Source organism: Ctenocephalides felis, unplaced genomic scaffold, assembly GCF_003426905.1.
Source record: "Ctenocephalides felis isolate EL2017-DRISC unplaced genomic scaffold, ASM342690v1 CF-g0.4_SCAFFOLD_01886, whole genome shotgun sequence".
NCBI lineage: Eukaryota > Metazoa > Arthropoda > Insecta > Siphonaptera > Pulicidae > Ctenocephalides > Ctenocephalides felis.
Window position 1 is genome coordinate 19,879,599 of NW_020538040.1, and position 19,843 is coordinate 19,899,441.

At 29.7% G+C, this 19,843-nt stretch overlaps 1 protein-coding gene across 1 annotated transcript; it reads left to right on the forward strand.

Annotated features, from left to right (window-relative positions):
• Positions 1-5,088: 5,088 nt before the first annotated feature.
• Positions 5,089-16,034, forward strand: LOC113374732 (putative fatty acyl-CoA reductase CG5065). Its single transcript, XM_026614705.1, has 10 exons — positions 5,089-5,250; positions 5,354-5,602; positions 5,894-6,039; positions 6,111-6,220; positions 6,299-6,382; positions 6,453-6,561; positions 6,634-6,710; positions 6,788-6,950; positions 7,052-7,309; positions 15,986-16,034. The coding sequence occupies exons 1-10, from the start codon at positions 5,128-5,130 to the stop codon at positions 16,032-16,034; spliced, it is 1,368 nt and encodes a 455-aa protein (XP_026470490.1). The 5' UTR covers positions 5,089-5,127.
• Positions 16,035-19,843: the final 3,809 nt, after the last annotated feature.

The following is a 19,843-nucleotide window of genomic DNA, read 5'->3' on the forward strand; positions in this document are numbered from 1 at the left end:
AACTTTTATTGAAACATTCAAAAATTCAGACACAAATTGAAAACATTTAATTTTTGTAATAACTCTATATCAATCAATTTTGTTAAAAACCAAACTAATGATTGCAATGCGTCATTCAATTGCTAAATATTTAATAATATATATGATATAATTGGGTTCCTTTGAGAACTCGTTTACATCATTCTGAGAATTCAGTGTTTAGTTTATGAATGAGCAAAATTTCTAAAATCGTTTAAATGGGAATTTTTGTTAATTTATTAAAAGTGCAAATATTTTTTCACCAAAGTTGAATATCGTACTAAGGTCTGTCCTTGCTTCTTATATATAGTACACAACACACCACACACACACACATATAATATATATATATATATATATATATTATAAATTGTAGTCATGTTTCAGATATCCATCTAATCAATAAAAAATGTTTTAAAATTATTTTAATCATTGTTCAGAATATTATTATTTTATAGGCCAACATTTTAATAGAAAGTGGTTGATTGAAATAAAGCCCTAGTAACGTTAACAAATGCGAATTCATGTCAAAAATATCTTAGGTCCTTTATGAACCCATAGTGGGTGTGGGCCAATTTCCACCTTCTCCATCGACCCATAGTGGGTTGCCTATGTCTCAATTTTTAAAATAAAATATTTGAAATATCTAAAATGAAATTATTTAGTTGAAACTGGTATTTTGCTTAAGGCAAGTTGCATGGACTTCCCATAAAAAGACTTAATAAATAATTCTGATTTAGTAACTTTTAAAATTGTGACGATAAATTTTGAAATGTTGACATGGCTCATTCTCCCAAATTTGACGGCTAATTATATTAAATATATTTCAACGTAGAAAATACAAGCAATTTTTTATAGAGTAGGACTGGGCACAAAGGTCCAATTTAGCTTGAACTAAATGCCTAATTATAAAAATGTTTTTTTGTACTCTAAAATTTATCATCCTTTTTGCCCCATGGTAAACAGATCCAACCTTTTTTTTAATTTAACGAAATATTAGCTACATTATTTTTCGATGTGAAATACAAAATTTATAGAAACATTTTTTATAAAAATATTTTTGTCCATAACCTTGATCTGGTATTCATAAATATTAAGAAATATTCACCAGCAGAGTTTAAATAAATACTAATTTAAATTATCTCTTATTACGTTGTTTTTTCAACTTATTTTACTATTTCTTATTATTTACATTGTTGCCAAAGTTAAAGTTTAGTTATTCCTATAATATAAAAAAACTTATATCAGTCTTTCATACGTTTTGAGTCCCAATTTGACTCTTCTTCAGTGTAAAACATAATATAAAAAATATAATGGTACCTAAAATGTATAAAACAATCAACAAAAGTTGGTACAATTAGGCCAAACTGATGTTTAACTAGAGGTGCATGGCATCGTGTCTTAAGGCAAATTGCTGGAACTTTCCGTACCACAAACTAAATTATTAGAAAAACTTTGCAAAATTTTGAAGAAATTAGATTTTTGAGAAATTTTGTAATTTGAAAAAAATTGTATCCGCACACACACACACGCACGCACACACACATACACACACACGCATATACATTCATTTTCTCTAAGGTGTTCAGCCAAAATGTTCAGAAACCTCTAAAACGTAAAGATATATAACAATTTTTGTTTTCGAAGTTAAAAATTATAGATAAATAGTTGAAAAATACATAAAAAAATAATACATAATAATAATAATGAGCACAATAAAAAATAAATTATAAAAGTTAGAGTAGCATAAAACGTAGAAAACTTACGTATTTTTAAAAAAAATAATTAATAAATAATTTAAACTAATTTCTGTCTGTTAGAAAGGTTTTACTCATACTTTATAATTATATTATAGAATTTGTACTAAACTTCTTTCACATCAGCATTATCACATATTGCAGTATATAATATATTGACGATTGGATGGATGGCTGAAAATCTTTTTATAATATTATTATATATCTTTCATTATTCGAAATATTTATATATATATATATATATATATATATATATATATATATGTTGGCTCTCGCCCCGCCAAAGATCATATAAAGAGTTTGTTTGTCCTCCCAAATCTTCAGTCCATTTCAAACAATGTGCATCTAGTATTTAAATTTGCGTATTTGAAACTTTAATTTTTTTACAATTGTGTTGTGAAAAGTAGCAGTGCCTAAACGATCAAAGTGAACTAACAAAGTAATAAAATAATTTTATATTAAAAATTAATTTACTAATAATTCAAATCAGATATTAAAAAATACCAAACTTAAAATGTGATCATAATAAATATATAGTTCATTTGCATTGCAATTTAAACGGAACAAAACCAAATATTTAATAAAATGAAGGAGTTTTTAAGGAAGCGTATAAAATCAAAATTTTCTATAAACAAATTTAAAAAAATAACAGTCGTTACCAACAATCGTTTAAAAGCTTTGAAAAATAATATGGTACGATGTGGTGCTTTTTTACAAGTTTTGTGTTCGTATAATAATTTGTTTGTACTTTTTTATTATTCTAATTAATAATTTTACTACTGATTTATTGTGTACAAATTCTATATTTTATGTAGTAGAAAATTTCTTGGAAGTTGAACCTAGTGATCATGATCAAAAAATTTATATTGCCAATTTAAAATCCATATGATCCTTATTTTTTAAATTTTGCTTAATAAGTTACATTGATATGTATTTAATTTTTTTTTAATTATAATCAAGGAGTTTTTACGAAAACGTATGAAATCAAAATGTTTCATAAACAAAATTTATAACAAATAGAATAGCAGTCTTTTAATCTGTCTTCCAAATTTAATCTATTTACAATTTTTGTGTTTGTTTGTACTTGTATCGTTTTGTCACAAAATTGTAATTTGGGGATTACAAAAATAAATAATAATTTTCATTTTACTACTGATTTGTTAGATATAAATCCTATATTCTACATAATGTAAAATTTCTTGGAATTTGGATCTAGTAGAAGGATCATACTCAGAAAAATAATTGTATTAATTTAACTTACTGTTGAATATTTCTTTTCTATTTTTTTAATTTTTGTCTAGGATTTACTACTTTTCCTTGGAAAGTCAAGTGCTAATTAACCGATATATAATATGAGTTTCTTTAAAAATGAAACGTAACAATAGAAAATAATTTCGGTTGCACAATAAGTTGCACAACTGTGTTAATTTTCGTTTCGATTTAATCTGATGTGCTATTATTTTAAGGACGAATTTTTTAGCATCCATTTAAAAAATCATTTAACATTGCATAGATATAGTTTACCTGCGTAAATATTAATATACGCATACACATAGATGTAGTACAATGTTATATTTATTTAAGATGCGTTGCAACATTTTTAAACATCGAATGCTTTAAATAAACCGTATTGATTAGTATTGAAATTGTATTGATTTCTTTGAATTTATTAACTTTCTGGCACAGGTACTTGGTTTTAAAATTTTGATTTTGGTAACCCTATTAAAAATATCTACCTTGGACATTTATATTTGCTTACCACCTTAAAGTACACATATTTTTACTAAAACCAAATTAGTTATAGTAATCGCAAAAAAATTAAAAATGAAATTTTTTATTTTTCTTTACGTTTCAAAGGTTTCTAAACATTTTGGCATACTTAAAAAAATGTGTGTGTGTGTGTGTGCGGATACAAATTTTCGTCAACGATTTTGGGAACACGGATCAACCGGCTTGAATCATTCAAAAAACATTCTATTTAATTTCACAAAATTAAGTTTCGTTAAAATTTTTGCCAAGGCAGGTCTAACGGTTTCAGAGATCGAGTAAATAGAGTAAAAAAAAGCCATTTGGCGGTCAAAAATGCTCATTAGACATATGCACATCAAATTATCATTATATATTTTATAGAGAATTTATTAATGAGTTTAATTTTGTTTAAATTTTTATGGGTGCCGTACCAATGTTTATCCGTTGGAATGCGGCGCTTACGCGCTTCGATGTTTCTTCTCTATAACATCCACGCAAAACGATTGCTTTGAGAAAGTTCAAAATTTTCAGAAAAATTCAAAGTGTAAAAGAAATTTGGAAATATAAAGTAAAAATCAATTTTTTAAAAAATTTCAACATTTTCAAAAAAAATAAGAAAATCTCATTTTTTTCTAAGTTTTAAGAAACATTTTTTTGGTACGGAAAGTTCCAGCAATTTGCCTCAAGGCACGACGCCATTCACCACTAGTTTCTTGCTACGAATTACTATTCTTTTTAAATAGATTGTCATTAAAAGAAAAGAACTTCTTGAAAGAAAATTTTATGTTTATGCCAAAAAATCTGAATTGTTAATTTTGTTAGGACATTCTAAATAGTTGGAGATAAACAGTAGAAAATAACAATGTACTTTTTTAAGTCGATTTTTGATTTTTGGTCAAGGTTTTCTACCAAAGCGGCTAAATTGATCTCAAAAAATTAAAACTTTATTTCGTGGGAAGATCTACCGATTAGTTTTTTTTAGGATTAGGAGATGAATGATCAATAATTCGTCGATGTTCTCGCGAAAAATCCTGAATCCATTTTGAAATTTGGAAACCGTTTGAAAGATATCAATTCAAAACGCCAATTTATCTATGCTTATCTATGGAAATTGCCTTGATTAGTTTATAGTGAAAGTGAAAATTTTATTTTCGAAATAAGCTTTTGGAAATCTTATCTAAGTTGCTTAACCTCAATTTTCATTGATTAAGTTGATTGTTTACTCGTATCGGATAGTTCATGCATCTCGCCTTAAAACAAACCTAGTTTACTAAATAAGTACTAAATCAGTACGTATACTAATGCTAATTAAATGGGGTTGATAGAACTACATACACATATTTCTAGAACAGTTAATTAAATTATAGTGCATTTTATTAAATAAACTTTATAGTAATTGATTCCAAAAAGTAATTTGACTCTGTATTAATACTAGACCATTGGATACTTACTTAATTAAAATATCGAGTTATTTGTTGAAACGCTTGCAGTCATCATCTATATCTACTTTATTTTGTAGATGTCAGGTCTTCCTGGTTTTACTCCAGACATTGGACCATGGTTTGCCAATCGCTCCGTCTTGGTCACTGGAGCGACTGGTTTCATGGGCAAAGTTTTAGTGGAAAAACTACTCAGAAATACTCAAGTTGAAAAAATATATCTGCTGATTCGCGAAAAGCGAGGAAAATCGCCAAAACAGAGATTGCAAGATTACAAAGACCATATGGTAATCGATACACTAAACACAATACATTAAATCTTCAAACAATATAATGAATCAAAAATTTATTACCAATTAAAACTTATTGTTTCTTCTTTGTTTATTCTAGGTTTTCTCCAAATTACGCCAGACTAGACCTGATTGTTTGAAGAAACTCCAGTTATCAGCCGGTGACGTATCTAGACCAGGATTAGGTCTTTCGTTAACAGATAGAAGAGAGTTGACTGAAAATGTGTCAGTTATCTTCCATTGTGCTGCCAATGTCAGATTTGATCAACCTTTGGCCAGTGCAGTTCTTATGAATACCAAGGGAACTGCAAGACTCATGAAATTGGCAGATGAAATTAAGAACTTGCAGGTGGGAAAATTGATTCATTCGTAAATTTTAAAGGTCACAGAAATGTTTTTATGACCAATAAAGATTTCATATTTCTTTGCTTGAAATGTTTGGACAAGTTAACTGTAACTTATTTCAATGCAAGGATTCAACTATTTGTTTGGCATTAAGTTAGACTTAGATCATGAAAGACATGGATCATGGAAGACATGGAGCATGGAAGACATGGATCATGGAAGACATGCATTTTAAATAGTTATACAATTATTTTCTCTTATAAACTTACTTTTATATCTTTAATTTAATATTTAGGCTTTCGTTCATGTTTCTACATCCTATTGTCACTGTGGAGAAGATGTGTTAGAAGAATATTACTATCCAGCTCCCCAAGATCCAATTCGGATAATGCAGTTGACAGACTGGATGGATCCTGAAATATTAGATGTTATAACCCCCAAGTGAGAGAAAAAAAGTATTTAATAATTATTATAATTTATATTAATTTATATTTTCAATAATTTGTATCTAGACTTCTAAAATTGCTGCCAAATACGTACGCCTATACAAAATGCTTAAGTGAAGAACTAGTATCAGGCTATGCTGAGAAATTCCCAATTGCCATAGGAAGACCATCAATAGGTAATATAATATATAATTAAATGGATTATTGGCTCTTACACTTTTTTGTTATAATTTTGAAAATCTTATCTATTTTAGTGGTGGCATCTTGGAAAGAGCCAATTCCTGGTTGGATTGAAAATTTGAACGGTCCTACTGGTTTATTGGTTGGAGCTGGAAAAGGTTTGACCATTATATACATTTGATATAAAATTATAGGTATATTTACACTACTTTTACCTGTTTTATTAAGGTATTATACGATCAATGCACTGCAATGAAAATTATTTAGCAGACTTGATGCCATGTGATATTTCCATAAACGCCCTGATAGCATTAGCTTGGAAAGTTGGAACTACAAAGTAAATATGATGCATTTATATATGCAATTGAATTATAATACATAGTAAATAAAATTTATAAATATTTTGCAGACCAAAGAAAGCTTTTTATTGTAACATTACTGAATCAGGTGAAAATCCAATAACTTGGGGCGAAGCTTTGGCAGCAGGTATACCTACATACGTATCATATTTCTTTAAAATCTATATTTCTGTCATATATTTACACTGTTTTTCTTTTAAACAGGAAGAAAATATGTATATCAAAACCCTTTCAGTATGATGTTATGGTTTCCTGATGGAAGTATCAAGACATCAGCTTTTTTCCATGCACTGTGTGTGGTTTTCTTTCATTTCTTACCAGCCTACCTAATTGATGGTCTTATGCTAATACTGAGGAAAAAAACATTGTAAGTGATTACTAATTCATAATATGCGCGATTATAATTAGTTTATATTTTTATTTTTAGCTTTTTGTTTTTTTTTTAATTTCGTGTCAATTTTTTTGCAGCTTGGTCAATGTCCAAAAACGCATTCAGGGTGGTCTTAAAGTTCTTCAGTATTATACCACGAAAGAATGGGTTTTCCGAAATGATAACTTAAAGTTATTAGCAAATGAAATGTCTGATCGAGACAAGCAAATATTTTACATGGATACCAAACAAATCAATTGGGATGATTATTTTAGGAATTACATATTAGGAACGAGGCAATTCTGTCTAAAGGAAGATCCTGCAACAATACCACAAGCTAGAAAACTCCTTAAAAGGTTAGTAATAGACAACCAAACAATCGTATAACCAGGACGTACTACTGAGTCATCCTTAGCAATTTTAAGCAATTAGCAAAAAGTTTCTTAGCACTTGGTTTTGCCTAGTTATTACAAAAGTCATCAATGCATAGTTTTGTATTATTATGTTGAATTGCTATTGGAAGTTGCTAACGATGAAACTATTATGTCTTGTGTTTGCGATTTTTTCTGAATTTGCTTGAGACCAAAATTGGAAAAGTACTGTGTGTTTGTAATTACCAGGGTTTGTCGGTTTTCAAAAAGCGGTTTTAAAAACTGGTTTTTTGACGAAAATTATGGAATTCGAAAACCGTTTTTTTAGTAGAAAAGTCGGTTTTCACTGTATAAATGGAAAATGACAAATATAGCCAAATATAAACGATAGTAGCAAGCGTTTTGATTTTTGGAATCATATTGGTTCAATAGCATTTAGAATCTTATCAGTCTACTTCGGTTCCCAGAAAGGTTTTGTGTTATTTTTTGTCTATTAATGTATTATTATTAAATTAATGTATATATTATATAATGTATATATTAATTTAGATTTTTATCCAGTGTATATATAAATTTAAATCAGTGTGACTTCTTCTTGAAGAAGTAACTCCCTTTACTCAGTCTTATAAAAATGAGTTTTTAGCTCTAAAAGTCACAAATAAAAGATCAAAAAACTCTTTTAAAAAAGCTTTTTCTAAAGTTCGGTCGCAAGTAAGAGAGTATTTTCTATTTTGGAAAATATTGTGAGTAAACAAAGGACACAAATCGATAGACGTTCTCAATTTTTTAAAGTCATATTACGCCTGACTGCACAGCAACCACATAGCATGTTGACAGTTTTTAGTTCCATTTTATATGAAAAACGCAGCGTAACATAACCTTGTCATGGCATTGGTCCATTTTACGGCAAAATTTCCTCGTATATTGACCTTCGTGTGAAATAACTCTTCAGAGTTGCTGGCAACCAGGAGGAGTTCTTTTTCCTATCCAAATTAATATTTCAACCATCTCCAATTCGTTCTTATTTCCAACCTAACAAGATGGCACCAGCGTTATACTTTCACGTGTGTGAAATTTCTCTCGATATCTTTTCTTCGTAATTTCTATAAAAATAAAAATATTTCATAACTACTACCGAAACTGATGTAACCGACTCAGTCGAGTGAAAGTTTAAACATCATATTATGTGTTTGAATAGTCAACGTTTGCGTGTGCATATGCTGCGTCGTTACGTGGACGAATACATCGAATTCCTCATGGCATATTTCAGTAAGTATTTTGATAATAGTAATAAACACATGGTGAATATTAGCATACATTATTTAAATGACATGGTGAGGTATATAGTCATTTTTACACCTGTCCTGAAATGGTCAACAAGTAAAACTGTATGATTAAGAAAAATGACTTAAAATACGAAATATTCTGGTCATTGTCATCATGACGTATTGACGTATGTAACATCAATTTCTTTTTTTATTCTTGCACTGGCAGTGTTGTGGCGTAGTTCTATGGCAAGTTGGTTAAAATGATCCTCGAGGTGGCTTTTGTAATTGTCTGAATGTGTTCGTATTTCGTAAATAGTATGCATTATTTAAATGAACATGTTAAGGTTTTTTTGATTATATAGTAATTTTCAGTACCGTTTTTACACCAGTACTGAAATGAATATCAAGTAAAACTGTAGGATTAAAAAAAATGACTTCAAAAATTCAAAATTTTCTGACCATTGTAAGAGATTTTGAAAATTGACGTATGTTGACGTATTGACGTATGCAACATCAATTTCTTATTTATTCTTGCTTTGGCAGTGTTGTGGCGTAGTTTATGCCAAGTAGGTTAGGATGCTCCTCGGGCCGACTTTTGTACTTGCCTGAATGTGTTCGTATTTTATCGTTTATTGTGTTTATGTCAGCGTCTTTATTCATTAACCAAAACGGTACATACTTTAGAGCATTCAAATTTTTTTTTACTAATTTATTTTGGCATCTTTGAATTTTTCCCCCACACTATTAGACATAAGAGCTAATAAAAAAACCTCCACACTATTAGACATAAGAGCTAATAAAAATATCCACACATAGGAGAAAGATAACCGATGGGTTGCTTCTCATCTTCTCACCGTAGATCATAAGTCATACACACAAACAGCTCATAGAACAATAATAAAAAAAAGAGTTCTGATTGCTGTATATAAAAATAAAAAAATAAAAAAATCTTTGAATTTTTACCACGTTTGATTTGGATGTTGATCCCCATAGTTGTATTCCGTATGTCCATATTGGCCTAATGTCTTGGTGATCATTTTTCTTATTTCTGACATAAACATATAGCCAGGAACAAGTAGGTGAAGCGGGTTTAATTGAGTTTAATAATTTAATATGATTTTTTTATTTGATTAAATATGCGTAAATATTTTTCTAGTAGGTGCGTCGTTAATATCTTAAAATATTTTTTTTAATCAAATAACAACCAAAATGTAAACATTGTATAACTAATAAGAATCTATCTATTTTTGAACTGAAAAAAATTTGAGTTCGTAAATATGGCTTGAGAAAAATAAATATTGAATATAAGAATTTTTTTCAAAATCTGGAACAATAAACAGAATCCGGTACAAATATTGCTTCTTCAAATATCCGGATGCAAATCTGAGACCATTCCGCAAATCCGGTCACCTTGACAATGTGATCTAAGAAGCATTCGTGAATAAATTCGAAATGCTTAGATTGATATTGAAATGATATTGAAGCATCAATTAATTCATTCATAATTCAGTCATTTTTGACCAGTTTGCAATAATTCAGACACCATATTCTCTGTGATTAATCGAATGCTATATAACAACCTAATTTTGCAAAATTTATTTATTTTAAAACTTTACGAATATTTTTTGTTAAATTATATCGAATGTTTTATTTACCTATCATTTGCCTTAACGGAAATTTATTTTATCGTCAGCTCTGAAATATGGACAATCATTGTTTTGATGCCGTCTGCTCGTTTATAGGTTTCATGTTACGCAATAATTTCTTCGAAAGTGTTGATAGAAATTATAGGTCAAGCATAAAATGCAGACTGTTTATTTTTTATATGTATGTATATATATGTATATATAAATGTATATATTAGGGTGGTCCTTAAAATGGTCATTTTCGAATTTCCTTGCTCTCAGGGGCTCAAATGGTTCCAAATAGATAAAAAACAATTCTCTGAAAGTTTTAGCTCTTAATATAAACGTTTAGATAGAGCGCAATTCAATCAAAGTTTTGTAAGTATTTTTTCATTGCAATGTGTTTGTTGTTTTATGAAGATGACATTCACAAATTGTTTTGCTGCTAACAGGAGGCTATTAGAGGGCATACCAAAAGTTGTTCTTTCTAGTTGTGATATATTTTTAACATACCTAATTAATATTTTTGACTAAATTATTTCTGCAATGACCTCTAAAATCTATTTTCATTTGATATCATATTTGAAATCTATAATCTTAATATATTAATAATTTCACTACTGCTTGATATGAAGCTGACCAGGATAAGTATTGAATCAGTGGTTGCTTGAATGAGCTCTTACCATGGTCAGTTCAGAGTAAATTAATAAAGCCCTATTTACTTAAACTTCCTAAGTTGTAAGTCGTCTAGTTGTATTTGTAGTTACCAGATTCTTGGAAAGTTAATTTGAGTGATTTTCTAGTTACTTTTCTGCTTAATTGCAAATCCTCTGATATTTTTCGGATAAAATAGAAATGTTATAAAGAAATAGGTAATGCTTTGTTACGGGTCTATCTTCGTATTATTTGGTAGTAACGAACTGACAATCAACGATGTATTTGCTGAGCTATAAGGCGTTTTACACATAAAACCTAACCTACAAATTCTGATGCTTCATTGATAACACATATATGAAGTTAGGTTTTGTGTGTAAACGCAAAAGAGATTGCACAGCAAATACATAGCTTTTTGACAGTTTTTTTTTTACTAACAACTAATAAGAAGATAGACCCGTTACCATAGCATTACCATAACATTTCCATTTTATTCGAGAATTGGCCTCTTTCCTCTTTGTCTTGGTGCATTAGCCAATTTAAAATATATTTGTGTGCCACTAATATTTGCTAGAGTATTTTGTTTTAACATTTTTGCATAATATTAATATAATGTAATTCGCTGTTCCAAAGCAATTTTGTTTGCGTTGGGCGTTTATTAACGTTGGGCGTTTATTAACCACGTGATCGAGAATTTTTTTAAGGATTTTTGGACCTCCTCTTTTCCTTGGTAATACATACATAATATACAATATTCAAAATTAAATAAAATTACAAATGTTGAATGAATTATATCATTTGTAACATATCTTGCATAATTTTTACATTTGTACTTACAAATTGTTTTTTTATTCTTTGAACATCGTTTATTATCATAAATTATAAGCTCGAAGATCACATCTCCCGAAAATGGAATTGTGCGTACGTGCAAATTTTCAGGTTTTGCAAAAGTTCGTACGTTGATTCACGCACGTATCACCGAACTGAATTTCTCCTGAAAATGTCAATCATTTAATTAAAATTGTTTGGAAACCATGTGATCAAATAACGTCGAGAAAATTGATTATTGAATAATATGTGATGGCTTTGGACCATATAAAATATATAGTAGTAAAAGACTTTCGGAAATCTGTTTTTGTCTATAAACACCATGACCTAGAAATTTTAATCACTTATTTTTGGAACATGGAATGGACAGTCTTAAATGATTTTTAAACGTAATGGTATACCATCATATTTCTTGTCTTTTTACCTCTCTTATTATCATCTCATCTAATCATCTAATTGTAAGTGAGTGTAACTCTTATTATCATTTTATTCAATTATGTAAAATATAATTATTATTATATGATTATGTGAATAATTTCGAATCATTGAAAATACTAAATGTTGAATTTGGTATCAAACATCAATTTTACGTTTCATCAATCTAAACATGAAATATTGTGAAAGTTGGTGTAAGTGGCATTTTGCCTTAAGACAAGCACAACACACCATTCCAAACTTTGATGAATTTTCATATATTTTTTTTTATTATATTTTTTAACAGCAATCAGAACCTTACGTCCTATGAGCTGTTGGGCTGAAACTTTTCCTCACTTCGTATTTCTGGATGGTAACCCAATGGTTAATCCATCCATATTTAATGATTTTTGTTATTAGAATTAATCTAATAGGGCTGACTTTTTATTGGTGCAGCAATTCCGGGCAAGGGCTATTTTCACTTGGAAACATATTGCAACCTATATTTCCAAGTGAAAATCGTTGTCACTGCTGCCTGACAACAGGCTGCTCGAAGTGGGTATCGAACCCGGGACCTCTGAAACAAGTCCCGTCGCTCTTAACCGCTTACCTACGGGCGAGCCCAATTTTCGTAACTGAACCACTTTTTGCAGGCCAAATGTTTTGGGATGTTTGTTTAAGACTAGAATCTCTGACACTATGCAAAGGTTCAATAATATCGTGATTGATCGTTTTATCAATATAAATTTACAAAGAAGAAACGGACCAGTCGATCTTTACCAAAAACTAATCATCACTATTCCAAACTGATATCTTTCGAAGCTTTAGAATTTTCACAATCGGTTGTTGAAAATTTTGCTGCTGTTATTTATAAAAAACTAGTTTTATTAATTTGCTTTTAAATTCAACAAAAGGTCAAATTTTTGATCGTATGCGAACATACTCATACAAACACATATAGTTTAACCAATTTGGTGTCAAGCGATCAGACTGACTTGAAACACTGCAAGAATATACAATAAGCAAATCTGATTTGCTATTTCTGGTGGAAGGTAATAATCAGTTTTTTGCAAATATTTTTGAATCTGGTACTGATTTATGTATATATTTGGTGCTTATTGAATAATAACATAAAATATATAATATGCATTTATCGATGCATAATAATAAACTAGTGGTGGATTTCTATTTCTGTACTTTTTGCTCCGTATCTCCGTAACGGCTGGAGCTGCCTTTGCCAAAAACTAATCATCACTACTCCCTATCAATAGGAATCGATTGCTTTTTGAACTTTTCAAATCGGTTCATCCATACGCCCGAAAACGTCGACGAAAAATTGTTTCCACACAAACACACACACATTCATTTTTTCTGAGGTATGCCAAAATATTCAGGAACCTCTGAAACGTGAAGATAAGCAAAAATATTCACTTTCGATTTTCGGCCCATTACTATAACTTACCCTACGGAAAAGTTAATAATCGATAATTAAATAGTATCTGATGAAAATTTTGCTACAAGCTGATACCTAATAGCCAAAAAATATATAAAGTGATTGATGATCGTGTTTGTAATTATTGTGCCAAAGCTATCATCCGTCAACTACATGATTTTGTTTTAACTCTTCTACAACATAAGGGTTATTCCGGTATTTACCTAAACCAATAGTATTCAAGTTATTAAAACTTGACCTAAAAATAATATTATTCACTCGGAGGCCCTGATATTACAAATTTTTAGTTCTTGATGATCATGAACAAAACATTAGAACATTGCACACCGCAAATGATACCTAGACAGATCCAATGTCGTTCGATCCGGTTGAATTATATAATATTGATACTATCTATTTATTGGATAGCCATGTATTAATGTGTGCCACATTTTATTAAAGAATATGAGTTTTGTTCTTGTTTGTAACTATTTGTGTTTGTGTACTTCCAAGGGGCTCACCCGTAGGTAAGCGGTTAAGAGCGACGGGACTTGTTCAGAGGTCCCGGGTTCGATACCCACTTCGAGCAGCCTGTTGTCAGGCAACATTGACAACGATTTTCACTTGGAAATATAGATAGCAATATGTTTCCAAGTGAAAATAGCCCTCACCCGGCATGTTGCAACCATACTTGCCCTATTACAGAGATTGTAATAAAAATTTATCATACAGAGATGTGACAACTGTTTGAGTTGCCATCTGTAATAAAACAAACGTAGTTGTAAGATCTTACTCACAACAGCTCATAGAACCCATTAGTTCTGATTGCTGTTCAAATAAAATAAAAAAAAAAAATGTGTTTATGTACTTCCCTAAGCAAGAAAATAAATTTGTGATATTTTTATAGGTACGTATCGAAAGACAACAACCTTCTGTTGTTGTCTAAAGCTAATTAAAAATGGTGTTCTGAGATGTGATTGCGATTTTTTTTTTGTTATTATTCCGAAGCCAACTTATTCTTATAACATTATCATGAGCATCTGCATTGATGGATTAGAATGCTTGGATACATACTTCGGACAGCCTTGTTTCAAGCAGCAGTGACATCGGTTTGGAAAACATAGATGGCAATATGATTACAAATAAAAATAGCCCTTACTTGGCATTGTTAAGCCCAATAAGTAGTCGTTAGTATAACAGAAATTGTAATATTTTAAGAATCAGCGCAAAAGTTGATTTAGGTTCTGATTGCTGTTAAAAATTAAAAACAAAATGTCATATAATATTGTTAGATTATATTATCGTCATTGATACTAGTCTTTTCTGTTACTAAGCATGTTTCTGCATTTTTTCGATATCTGGCTCATAGTAAAATTAACATATTTTAACTTTCCATAGAGTAAAGTTATAGTAATCGCAAAAAAATAAAAGTGAAAATTTTTAAATATCTTTACGTTTTATAGGTTTCTGAATATTTTGGCATACCTTAAAAAAATTGATGTATGTGTGTGTGTGCGTGCGGATACAAATTTTTGTCGACGCATTGGGAACACAGATTCGGGTAATTCAAAGATCATTCGATTCGTATAGATAAGGAGACGTCCGATTAGTTTTTGGCAAAGGCAGATCTAGCCGTTTCGAAGATCAGGGCAAAATAGCAAAAATGGTTGAGTTTTTGAGAGAACGAAGCGTCCGATTTGTATAATTCAAAAAAACATTTTATATGTATTGACAAAATAAAGTACATTTACATTTTTGTGAAGGCAGGTCTAGTGGTTTTAGAGATTGAATGAAAAAGTAAAAGAAAAAATGCCATTTGGTGGTCAGAAATGCTCATCAAACACATGCATATCAAATTATGTAAAACTGCGATGCGGCGCTTACGCGCTTTGATATTTTTTTTTCAAAAACAGTCACGCTGCACGATTGCTTTGAAAAAAGTTCAAAATTTTGAGAAAAATTCGAAGTATAAAGAAAACTTCGAGATAAAAAAAAAATTGGAATATACAAATTCAAATTTTTAAAAAAAGTCAATTTTTTCAAAAATCTTATGTCTTTCAGTTTTCAAAAAAAATTGTTTGTTGAAAGTTTTTTAAAAAAAAATTTTGGTACGAAAAGTTCCAGTAATTTGCCTTAAGGCACGATGCCATGTGCCACTATATAAAGGCTTGTCTATAATAGATATGTACATCTAACTGTATTGGCTTGGCTATATATGTTGCAGCAATACCACGAAAGACGATTTTTATTTGACATCTATCACCTCAAATAAAAATTTGCTATCATACTGCCTGATATAAACAAACCCCAGGATGGGATTTTATCCAGACTAGCAGTTTATGCTAGCCAGTTCTTTAACGTTTATCCCACCACGGGCTAATAAATCAGCAACAATATTTTAATAATTAAAATATTATTATTAATATTTTATCTCTTTCAGGCTATATTATTTAGATGTCCTGAAGAATTGGGCTTTGGTTATTGACTGATTTGGATGTTATGGCAATTTTGCGAAATATTTTTGCTAGACCATTCCGCTAGTCAAAAAATTGCCACACTGACGCTAGGGTGGAGTAATATGCAGGATTGCCATGTATAATTATTATTTTTTTAAATTTTATTTATATTCTATTGATTTTATACCGTATTGATATTTTGGTTGATAATCAAACTTTAAATGAATTATCGTATATAAATAGTATAATTCAATATGTAGTACAGATAGATAGCGATTTTTTAAAAAATTCTTCAAACTTGGGTCGCTAGTGAACAAATCAGGTTCTGGTTGAACAATCAGGTTCTACTTATGACCTTCTACACTTTTATCGAAATTTAAACTGATCTTGAATACCTAGTTTTTATAGGGGCCTGATTTATAAACGTGAATATATCTTTTTAACTAAATATAGTGTGAGTCTCTATTATACTCCAAAAAATTTTAAAATATTTTGTCTAGAATAAATTATAATGTTCTTGGTTATTCCACAAGAAAGTTAGGCATAAAAGAAATATATCTCGTTTTCAAAATGGCTAGATGTATATTCTATAAGTTTTAAGATAGTAGTATTTTATATTATGAATAATTTAGTTAATAGATTACCATTTTAACTTATACTTTCTTCTGTATTTTCTTTCTGTATTACTACAATTACTATTATAATTTTTTTAAAATATATTTGTTTTTTCTTTCTTCTTCATCATTTCATCATTTTGTCTTCATTCTAATCATTTTAATTTTATAGTATTTTACTTCTAACTATTTAACTTCAATTTTGTTTAACTATTTAATTTCAATCTAACTTCTTTGTATATTTTTTGATTTTATATTTTTTTTATTTCACATCAATTAAGTACATAGCCAAATCGGGTGGTAAAGTTCTCAAATATTTAAGGATTTTTTTACAGTTCTGGTTAACTATATAAGCTTAGAAACTTATTGTTAAGGATTATTTAAAGTTTATAGTAAAAAAATTTTTATTAATTTTTTTTTATGTAATCCAAGATCAGATATTATCCACAATAAAATTTTCAAAATGTGGAGAAGGTAACAAATGTAGAAACTATAAAAATGGCCAAAATATCATTAATTTTTTTCTCATCTGAAATAACTAATTGCATTTGCAATTTTTCATATTATATATCAATTTTATAAATTTCAGAAGAATTAATTATTAAACTTGAATTATGAATTAATACATAAATTAGAGAGTATACATCTCTGAAAAAGGAAATAAATAGAAACCTACAAATTTATAAGACGTCAAATTAACAAAACATAGATTTTTTTCTATTTATACTGGTTAATCTTGCACATATGTATGTATATATATATATTATATATATATATATTATATATATATATATATATATCTATAATTAATGAAAAGTTTTCGCAATTACCTAAACATTCATATCGACCGGTTCTAAAAGCAATATAATAATGGACGCAATTATATTAGAAATTTTAATGTGCACTTCTGTTACTTCTTATATCGTTTGTGTTTTTATAATATCTTGTATTTACAACCCATAACAATGTACATATTATTAAACTTTCAAATGTTCAAAATGAGCGAGAGCTAGTGGAATTTTTTAAAATCATACCAAAAATCATTTGAGAGGTAATTGAATTATTTATTGAGCGTACTGATTTGATATGTGTGAATGTATGTGTGTGTGCGTGTGTTTGTGTGTGTGCGGATACAAATTTTCGTCGACGATTTCGAGAACACAAATTAACCGATTTGAATGATTCAAATAGCATTCGAATTCTATCATAAGGCACATGCTGACTAGTTTTTGGCCAAGATAGGTCCACCAATTTCGAAAGTACGGGGTTGACAAAATAAAGAACTTTTAAATATTTGGAAAAGCAGTCCAGCGGTTTCGGTAATCAAGAAAAAAAGTGAAGAGTACCATTTGGTGGTGAAAAATAAGCATTATACATATGCACATCAAATGATCACATATTTTATAGTGATTTTTTCTAATAACAATTTTTGTTTACATGTCTATGGGTTTCCGTACTAATGCTTAACTTCCTGTAGAGCAAGTTATAGTAATCGCAAAAAAATCGAAAATAATTTTTTTTATATATCTTTACGTTTCAAAGCTTTCTGAACATTTTGGCATACCTTAGAAAAAAATGGATGTATGTGTGTGTTGTATGTATATGTGTGTGTGCGGATACAAATTTTCGTCGACGATTTCGGGACACGGATGAAGCGATTTGATTAATTCAAAAAACATTCGATTTGAATTGATAAGGAGACGTGCTGATTAGTTTTGTGCGAAGACAGGTCTAGTCGTTCCGAAGATATGCGGCAAAAAGTGCCAAAACGGTAACTCCGTTTTTAAGAGAACGGAGCGTCCTATTTGAATAATTCAAAAAACATATTACTTTAATTAACAAGATGAAGAACTGATCAAATTTTCATGAAGGCAGGTTTAGCAGTTTCGGATATCTAGTAAAAAAAGTAAAAAAAAAATGCCATTTGGCGGGTCAAAAATGATCATTAGACATATGCCCTCAAATTATCAGATATTTTATAGAGATTTTAACAATATGTATAAATTTGTGTTATATTTTTATGGGTTCCGTACCAATGTTTATTCGTTAGACGGCGACGCGGTGCTTACGCGCTTCGATATTTCGTCTCTATGCAGTTGAAGCAGTACGATTGCTTTGAAAAAAAGTTCAGAATTTTCAAAATATTTCAAAATATTTTTTTTTCCAAAAAAATTTTTAAAAAAGTAAATTTTTTTAAAAATTTATAGTTTCTCAAAAATCTAATTTTTTCAGAGTAAATTTTTTTCAAAAATGTTAATCTTTAAAAAAATTTTTTTGGTACGGCAAGTTCCAGCAATTTGCCTTAAGGCACGATTCCATGGGCCCCTAGTTATCCGTTAGATTGCGACGCGGCGCCTATGCGCTTATGCGCTTCGACATTTCGTCTCTATGCAGATAAACATTTTTTTCAAAAAGTTTTTTTTTTTCTAAAAAAGTAATCGAATGTTTTTTGAATAATTGAAATCGGTTGAACCGTGTTACCGAAATCGTCGACGAAAATTTGTATCCGCACACACAAACACACACATACATCCATTTTTTTTCTATGGTATGCCAACATGGTTCATAAGGTTTTGAAACGTAAAGATATATAAAAAAATTTATTTTCGTTTTTTTAGCGATTACTATAACTTACCCTACGCCCTACGGGAAGTTATTGTCAACCTCGACGTGTTGCGGTCATAGACCTTATTCTACTTATAAGGTCTATGGTTGCGGCCCCCTGGCCATAGTGTTGCAGCACTGTGGCATTATCCGAAACACGCTGCAGAACACCGAAAGGCCGATCCTTGCTCCTCGTCAACCATGGTTGAGCCAGAATGCATTCGGACTCGGTCTGATTGTATCTTCACTTTTGACAAATGCCAGGGGCAGTATTGCTCCGCAACGGCCGGCTACAAATAACCATATGTAAACAACTAATCTGACTATTAGTAAGGTTGATTAAATCCAAAAAGTCATCAGGAATGATGATGGCAGGTGGTCGGAAACTCCGTTTCACAAATGATGCAAGAAGTCGAACTTACTTGTTTAATATGTATAAAGATTGTGGTCGATGATGACTAAATTAATATATGATTAAATTTTTGGGGAGGCAGTTTTTAGCGGTTCGGAGATCTAGATAGATCAGATATTTTTATGGAGACATAGAGACTTAATAATGGTTATCAATTTTGTTTACATTTCTATGGGTTCCGCACGAAGATCTATAATTTTTGGAGCTTTTCA

Bases quoted from the DNA above. Each gene is read 5' to 3' on its own strand.
- LOC113374732 (XM_026614705.1), top strand. From the start codon at position 5,128: ATGGGCAAAGTTTTAGTGGAAAAACTACTCAGAAATACTCAAGTTGAA. The intron at 6,040-6,110 runs GTGAGAGAAAAA...ATTTGTATCTAG, and splicing joins TTAGATGTTATAACCCCCAA to ACTTCTAAAATTGCTGCCAA. The intron at 6,711-6,787 runs GTATACCTACAT...TCTTTTAAACAG, and splicing joins GGGCGAAGCTTTGGCAGCAG to GAAGAAAATATGTATATCAA.